Genomic DNA, 8346 nt, shown 5'->3' on the forward strand with positions numbered 1-8346 from the left:
GGAGATTTCGGCGGCGGCAGCGTGCACGGCGCTGCCTCCCAGACCTGGTTGCTGAGTGTTCGGTTTGTCTGCGTTGGGCTATTGCAGCCAGGGTGATCCTTTTTTCTCTCTCTCTCTCCTTCCCTTCCCCCCTCCTCTGCAGCTTCTTAGCGAGGCTGGGCTGCTCATCCTGTGTGGATTATTTCACGACCCAGGGGCTGACTACCATCTATCAGATTGAGCATTACTCCATGGATGTAAGTAACTGTGTCACCCTTTTGTTTGCTTGCGCCCTGGCCCCCGCGGCCCCAGGCCGAGCAGGTCGCGACTCCCAGACGACTGCGCAGACGTGCAGGTGCTGCTAGTTTCTAACCAGCCTCTCCCCAAACCGTGCCCCTCCGTTGGAGGTTCAGATGCCCGCGACTTGCACGCCCGCTGGTGTCCCCCATGGCTGCCTGACAGTGGTCTGCGATTTTCTGGCCCTCGTTTCACCCCTTGCTTCAATGATTTTCCTCTGGGTGCTTGCTCTCTGCCCTCTGGTCTGTCCCGCATGGCTCGTTGCACAGGCCTGCTTCCTCCTGCCCCACTCCGGCTGCTGCGTCCCCGCCGGGGCTGGGCGCTCTCGCTTCTGCAGGCTGCGCTGCTTCTCTGCTCTCTGCCGCGGCTGGGAGAACCGATCCAAACTGAACACCGGCTAACCAGTCCGACCAGGGCGCTTACTGGGGCAGGGCAGACCCACCCCACTTGTTAGCTAGCAAGCAAACCCAGCAATGCCTCGTGAACTGGAGACGGTTCCTAATACCAGATGTTCAGACATGCACATCTGTCCCAAACCTCAGGGAGGTTCAGGCCAGGATGCTGAACTCACAGCTGGGTGCAATAGGCACCGTGCTGCATGCTTCAGGCAGGAGCTCTTGCAGGGTCCAGAGCAAGGAGCAGTGGCAGGAGATGCTCCAGCGGCTCCCAGGTAATTAAGAGGGACCAGAGTTGCTCTGCAGTGCCGGAGCCAAAATCCCTCCTGTCCTCTTAAGCTCTGTCCTGCTAGGGACAGTCCTTAATTAACCCTCATTTTAATACAAAGCAATCTTTCCGGACAAGTGGATTTCTAAGCCCCCAGGAAGAAGCACGAAGAGGGCAGGCCTGGCGCACAGGCCAGGTTTCTAGTGCTGTGCCCTTGAACTCATCTGCATTAAGGCTTTTCCATCAGTGTCTTGCAGGTGGCATTGCCTACGGCCGCCTGCAAGGCATTGCGTACGGGCACGGCCGCCTGCAAGGCATTGATGGAAGAGCCTTAATGGCAGCTTGTAGAGGTCCCCCAGGTTGCTCTTGGGGCCCATGCATCTTGGGCACCTCCTGCCTTGCTGCCTCTCGCTCGGTCCCAGTCGAAGCAGCCACCCAGAGATGCAGCTTTTTTGCATTTCTGGTCCCACTCCCGGCTTATGGCCTTGTGCCATGAGGGTTGTCGGCTCCTGGGCGGGATGGGAGGCAGCGGGGTCCCTCAGTAGCAGATCTCTGGTGCAGCTGCCCCCGTGGTAAGCCCTCTTTTGGTCCGCAGGATCTGGTGAGCCTCAAGATCCCGGAGCAGTTTCGCCACGCCATCTGGAAAGGCATCCTGGACCACCGGCAGCTGCACGACTTCTCCTCCCCTCCCCACCTCCTGCGCACCCCGAGCGGCGCCTCCACCGTCAGCGTGGGCTCCAGCGAGACCCGTGGCGAGCGGGTCATCGACGCGGTGCGCTTCACGCTGCGCCAGACCATCTCCTTCCCGCCCCGCGACGAGTGGAACGACTTCAACTTCGACCTGGACGCCCGACGCAACAAGCAGCAGCGCATCAAGGAGGAAGGGGAGTGAGCCCCCCACCCGCCCCCGGCGCAGGCTCCGTCCCCGCCCTGCCCACAAACTGCTTGGCCCTTCCCGTCCCTCCGCTCCGTGCCGGACCCAGGGAGAAGAGCCGGGAGAGACCCCCTTTCCCTGCCGTGCTAGCTGTGCCCTCTTTTCATCCCATCGAGGTCGTGCCCCTCGCCCCGCAGCCTCCCTGCCGGGAGAAGGAGACGAGCAAGGTGCCCGGGGTGGGTAGGAAGCACTTGGTCTTTCCTCCAATGCAGCCGGCCTCGATGAGCCGGCACTTTCCGTGGGGCTTTTCTCTTGGCTTCGGCACGCTGACCTGCACGGTGCTTCCCTCCGTATCCGGGCACCTCTTTGCTTTGCTCCTCCTCCTGCAGGAGGAAGGTGATCCCTTTCAGCCTAGATGTTGCTCGGGGTTGAATGTCTTCAGACGCAGGTGCCGGAGACCTCACTAAACCAAAATCTGCGTCCGGGTTGGGTTTCTCCCTAAATTGTTGCCCGCTCGAGAGCAAAGCTGGAGTCTGAGGCGGTTGCCAGGCTTGCTTTAGTGATGCAGCTGGGGGGTGGATTTAGACCTGGTAGGGGGGGATGCATTGGAGGCTGAGCTAATGTAAGCCCAAGCCGTATTCCCATGGACTTCACTAGGGTTGAACGTTTGCACCATCGCAGCCCCACTTCACTTGGTTTCTCTCTCTCATCCTGCTGTTGCTGTGGGCTAGCTGACCTGGGAAATGCTCCCGACCTCTGCCTGGGGACACGCGTTTAAAAGGTCCTTTGTGACCCGGTGCGTGTTACTGCTGCACGATGTCCTGGGTAGGGACACCTGGTGTCCTTAGGATGCCTTGGACACCCAGTGTCCTCGTTAGCTAGCAGCCGCGGTGGAGATGGAGTGCCTGCTCCCATCCTGAAAACACTGCCGTATCCAGAATTGAGGCATTTTCATGGATTTCTAATGGGAGGGAAGAAATCCAAGCGGGGGGACCGAGCTCTCAGCCTGGCTGCTTGCAAGCAGGCCTGCTTCGGGAGCCAGCCAGCATTTTGATCTGGTCAAGTCCTGCCAAGGCAGCTCCTAAATGAGTTGCACCCCCGCCGAGCCCACCACTCGCTGCCTTAATGCACTGACCTCCTGCTTGGCACCGCAGGGCTGTCTTTCCTTTACGCGTGGCCTAGCTAGCATCCTTCTCTGCCTGTCTGCCCATTGAACAAGGGCCCTGCTGCCTTCGGCGAGCACACCTCCACCTGCAAGCCTGTTTTCACCAGCTCTGCAAGGCCATTTCCCTGTATATAAGTTTGTATATAGATAATGTTTTTGTATGTGGCCATCTGAAGCATCATTGTGCTGATTTGGGGTTGTTTTTTTGTTTTTTGTTTTTTTTTTACTTCCTCTTGGGTGACCAGGGTACAAGAACCACAAAAAGGTGTTTTTCATTTCGTTTAATTATTTTGATGCCAAGTGCTTGCAGTGTGCATGCCTTGTGACAAAGGGCATGCCACTGGGCCGCTCCGTCTTTTGTATTTTCCTAGGGAGATTCCTGTATTAGGTTTGATGCCCTTGGGAGGAAGGGGCTGAAATCTCATTGTCCTTTTGTTTCCTAACACTTCAAATCTGAGCGTCCTAGATTTCAAGGTATTTTGTGCATTCAGTTTGAAAGCTGCTGAGCTTTTGTGGGGGGGTATTTTTGTGCACAGGGCAGCAGAGAAGGGAGGCTTCCTGCAAGAGTGACCACGGAGGTTGTGTGTTGAGGAGAGGGTTAGTCTAGCTAGTGGGGAGGGATGAAGCATGTTCTGCCCTCTTCGCCTCCGTGGTTTTGCAACCACACTAGGTAATTCCTTCTGAGCAGCTTCACTGTTGTACAAAACCTGCCTCCAGTGCCACTTAGGACCTAGAAAGCTTGCGACTAGCGAAGACGGCGCCCGGCGTCTGGGCACGCAAGATGTCGTCCGCACTGCCTTCATAGCCCAGCCGTGAGCCTGGGCCGTTGACCTGCTGGATCATCCAACGTTTGAGATGTATAATGTGAACAGTGCTCTCTGTGTATCTGCTGTGTATCACTATGGAGCCCGCCTCTGTCTATCCCGACTCTTCAACGAGTTAGACCTGCTGTAGCTTTTCCCCTCCTCGGTAGATCTGTGATTTTGATTTTTGTTGTTGTTGTTGCTGTTGGTTTCTGTTTCGATAGATCAAAGCATGTGGGTTAATTGAGCTGATAATCTACCAAATGCTTGTAGTCACTCCAGTGTTGCCTGTCTCAAAGGGCCTGTGTGCTTTGGAGAACCCCGTTGATGAAACCAATGCAATAAAAGCCAATGGAAAAGGACACCGGCTTTCCAGCCAGCCTGGGTGGTGTGTGCTTTGCGCCTCAAGATGCTCGGGGTTTCATCCACCTTTGAGCTCCTGCATGTGAATATTATTTATTTGTTTGTTTGTTTATTTTCAGCCTCAGCAGGAAACCTCAGGCTGGATCGCGCCTCTTTCCCCTGGGCTGAGATTAATAATCTGTTTGGTGAAGGCTTCCAGCCTTAAGCTGATGCACATTGCTTGTCATGGGCTGTACAGCCCTCTTCTTTGTAGTTTTTCCCCCCAAGCTACCCCACACCGCCCATGCCAGAAGTCCCGTGGGACCCTCCTTCTCCACCAGGTTTGAGGAAAGGACGCTTCCCAAGACCAGCGAAGCCATCTCTTACTGAGAGAGGGGGTCTGCCTTGCGTCTCTGTGGTGTTTGGGCTTCTAGTGCTGGTAGGATAGACTGAGCTGCCACAGACCCTCCTCACTGAGCTAGGCTGGCTCTCAGGCTGCCAAGCCAGGGGTTCCTCGGCATCGCATGGGGATTGCTCCCTTGCTCGGGTGAAGGGACAGACGGTTGTACCCAGGTGCACGTTGAACTGATCCATCAAAAATAGACACTTTGGGCGACTGCTGGCCTCCACATGACAGTGAGCAAGCAAACACGATGCTTCACCCCAGTGTAAATTCCCCGGGTGACTCACGGCCACCTATTGCCAGGAGTCCGCAGGGCCTGAAAGTGGCATGCAGCCAGCAGGCTCATCCTTAAGAGCACATGGCACAGGGGCCAAAACCCCGAGCAAAGCACTCCCTGGGCAGCACATAGATGTGGGGGGTGTCTGTTAGAGACTACGGCTGCACTGTGCTGCTTCTCGTAGAAAACAAGGGGTGGAAGGGAGCTCAGGAGTTGCATCTAGTCCAACCCCCTGCTCCAAGCAGGACCAGCCCCAAATGCATCGTCCCAGCTAAGGCTTTGTCTTCAAAACCTCCAAGGATGGAGACTCCACCACCTTCCTGAGTAACCTGCCCCAGTGCTTCAGCACCCTCCTGGTGAAAAAGTTTTTTCCTAATATCCAACCTCAACTTCCCTTGCTGCAGCTTGAGCCCGTTGCTCCTTGTCCTATCATCTGCCCCCACTGAGAACGGGTTCAAGTGGGTGCACAAAAATTCACCCGTGTGAGAAGCGGCTCTGCTGCAGGTGAGAGCTCGGTGGTGGACGAGCGTCGGATGCTGGAAGCGTGTTGCGTGTTTGGCTTTGCTTTGCAGGCAGCTGGGTCTCCGTGCAGCCCCCTGAGACCGAAGCGCTGTTCATTTACAGCAGAAGGGAGCAAGATTCAGAGCCTTGTTCTCAAGGCCTGGGTGTGAAATACCCTCACACTGGTGAAGAAGATCATCTTAGTTTGGTTGGTAGTGCAGACTCTGTGGCTTTCCCTTCTCAGCCTCCTTCTCCAGGACCCAGCAGGCATGATCCTACTCAGGGGAATACAAGTACAGCTGTGCCTGTATAAGACCCCTCAGGGTATCACCCGGCATCGCTTGACTTGATAACACTATCATCTACCTGACGCCTTCCCAATTTCATTGCACAGATGTTAGACCCTCATTTCTTTTTAACAGGCTTGATGCTCCACCAGTCAAGCCAGCCTTCCTTCTGCTGCTGCCTGTTCGTTGCTCCTGGCCATGGAGCTCCTATTTCGCAGCCCTGTTTTTAACTCGTTCCAATGCCGCGCTGTTTGTCAATACACCCCAGGGTCATTCCCTGCAAGTGTGTCCCTACCCTGAAGCTATCCCATGCCCTGAGCACCTTCCCTGGGAAGGCAGCCTGGGGTTATCCTTCACTCTGGCTCCTCTGACGTCTGCTCGTCTTTCTCCCTGGAGTCGCCTGCTACCAGGTCCAGGGCAGACCAGGCAAAGGCAGCCCTTGACCCTGAACTTCGCTGCTCTGGTCTGAGGTTTGGGATGCTCAGGCTGGAGCTGCTCTCAGTCGTCACCTGTCAGCAGGTGAGAGCCCTGGCACGCATGCAACCGCCTCTCCGTTCTCTGCACCGGCTCCCGGGGCTGCAGCCTGGCCACCAGGCATCAAATTTCCTTCTCTCAGACTTACTTTGCAAGGGCAATTCTTCATCCTGCCTGAATCCCAGAGTTTTGGACAAAATCCTTTGGGCTTGGGGGTTGGAAACTGAAAAGTTTTTGGGGGGAAGGGTTGAGTTAGTTTAATGGGGCAAAAAGTGCTTCTACCTGGGGGTGGGGAAGGTGATGTCCTGCCTAAATCCAAGTGGCTGGTACCTTAAAGCGGTGACTCTCAGCACATTGGGGTGCTATGAGATGCTTTTAAGGCAGTTGTGGGGTGTTATGTTATATGAGCACTGTCAGGTGTGCAGCCATCGATGCGCGTTTCAGGGGAGAAACCCAGAGATTTCAAAGGGAGTGTGAGTACCGTTCAGCCCTGCTTTGGGCTTCCCATAGTCAAAAAATGATTGAGGGGCATTTTCCAAGGGGTGCCTTGAATCTGGGTATTTCTCTGCCTCCTCTCTTCCACCTTCCTGTATTTCCCATCGTCCCCTTAGCTTAGAAGATGAGCACCTCTGGGTGGGGGGCCCATATCTGGCCTGTTTAGGCTGTGCATCTCAATGGCCAAACCCTGTCCTAAGCAGGTCACCTCTGGGCTGATGTTACCCTCCCTGCTGCAAGGCTCAGCTCCTCTTCCCCGGGGCTGCGGATCCTTTGCCGTGACCTGGCTGAGCCTGGCACGCCCCATCATACGGGTGTTACCCATCCTGTGCCATCCTTGTGGGGGAAAGCGGCTGCTTTTGGCCTTGGCCCAACAGCTCGACTTCCTCCTGGGGCGCGCACGCAGCTCTTGAGAAACGTCAACTTCTGGCTCCTGCTGCCGGCAGCAACCCGAGCGTCCGCCGGGGTCGTGGAGAGAGACCGGAGCAAGAGCAAAGGTGGACCTAGGGGGTGCATTTTCCCTTGTCTTCAATTCCTGCTCCACCCAAAGCTTAAAACCAACTGCTTGGCAATAGTCCGACAGCCCTGGGGGAGTCATTTGACTTGATAACACATTATCATATACTTGACCCCTTCCCAATTTCGTTGCACAGATGTTAAAGACTCTTGTTTCTTTTTAATGGGCTTGATGCTCCACCGGTCAAACCAGCCTTCCTTCTGCCATGCTGCTGCCTGTTCGTAGCTCCTGGCCATGTAGCTCCTATTTCACAGCCCGGTTGTTAACTCGTCCAATGCAGCGCTCTTTGTTTGGGCTTCAATCTTAACTCGCGATTCTAGCTAACGAGGGGTTTCTAACTTGGGGCTTTTAGGAATAAGCTGGCCCTTTCGGCACCCAGCGTGCATTAATTGCAAAGGCTGAATGCCAGCTGCCGGGCTGCCTAGAAAGGGGATTTGCAATGCATCAGTCTCGGCCAGAGGCTTTAACCCAGTGGCTGCTGCAGCGGGGCTTTCCTGTAACCCCCTTGCTGGGCTTGCAGATGAGTGGGATCTGTGCAAGCATTGCCTCCTGGCTTCTGGTGGAAATGTACCCCCCAACCCCAGTTCTGTGCGTGTGCAAGAGCGGGTGTGCAAAGGTGTCTCCAGGAAAAAAAAAAAGCACAGCCAACCCTGAGCTGCTCTGTAGGCGAGAAGTCAGCCTGCCTCCGAGCCCCGAGCTGCAGCCTGGGGATGCTCGTGGCTGCTTTGCTGGGCAGCGAGTGCCCTCTGGTGGCACCGCCGCGGCCCCGAGGCCTGGGCCCGGCTGCTCCGAGGCCTGGGCAAGGACCCCAGCGAAACGCAGCTGGTGCCGAGGTGCTGCATCAAGGGGGACCTGAACGCAACCGGCGGGGAAATGCCCCAGCTGCACAGGTGGATTGCCCCCATGCAACGCCTGCGGTACGGCTGGAAGCAGGGAACGCAGGAAAGCACGGAGCAAGAACCCTCCTGTCCGCAAGCTTCGGCGCGTGGTCTCCGGCCCCACGGCCGGGCACAGGCCAAGAGTGCTAGTGGCAGCTTTGAGCATAGGAATGGCAAGGGCAGGCCCAGCACTGAGCCCCCCCAAAACTGTAGGCCCTTCAAAGCCAGGCTGTGCATCCTGTAGCTCAAGCAAAGATGTCTCACGGCTGCTTTTTCATGCTCTCTGCATGGCCCGGGGCATCTGAATCAACCAGTTACAAGAGCTGCAGGGTGTCCTGGGCTAGATGGACTCTTGTGATGGCTACTGCTTCTGCAAAAGTCTGGCTTCTTG

General features: G+C 56.1%; 1 protein-coding gene across 5 annotated transcripts in view; it reads left to right on the forward strand.

The window, feature by feature from the left end:
- The window catches only part of TP63 (tumor protein p63), a 122381-nt gene extending 118238 nt beyond the window's left edge, over positions 1-4143 (forward strand). For all 5 annotated transcript variants that reach the window (XM_090051428.1, XM_090051427.1, XM_090051430.1 and 2 more), the window contains 2 exons: positions 143-236; positions 1535-4143. In XM_090051428.1, coding sequence (XP_089907554.1) covers positions 143-236; positions 1535-1831 — 391 coding nt within the window. In that variant the 3' untranslated portion in view covers positions 1832-4143. The remainder of the gene's footprint in view (positions 1-142; positions 237-1534) is intronic.
- The last annotated feature ends 4203 nt before the right edge of the window (positions 4144-8346 follow it).

This window comes from Crocodylus siamensis, chromosome 6 (genome assembly GCF_052110815.1).
Source record: "Crocodylus siamensis isolate JL-2025a chromosome 6, ASM5211081v1, whole genome shotgun sequence".
NCBI lineage: Eukaryota > Metazoa > Chordata > Crocodylia > Crocodylidae > Crocodylus > Crocodylus siamensis.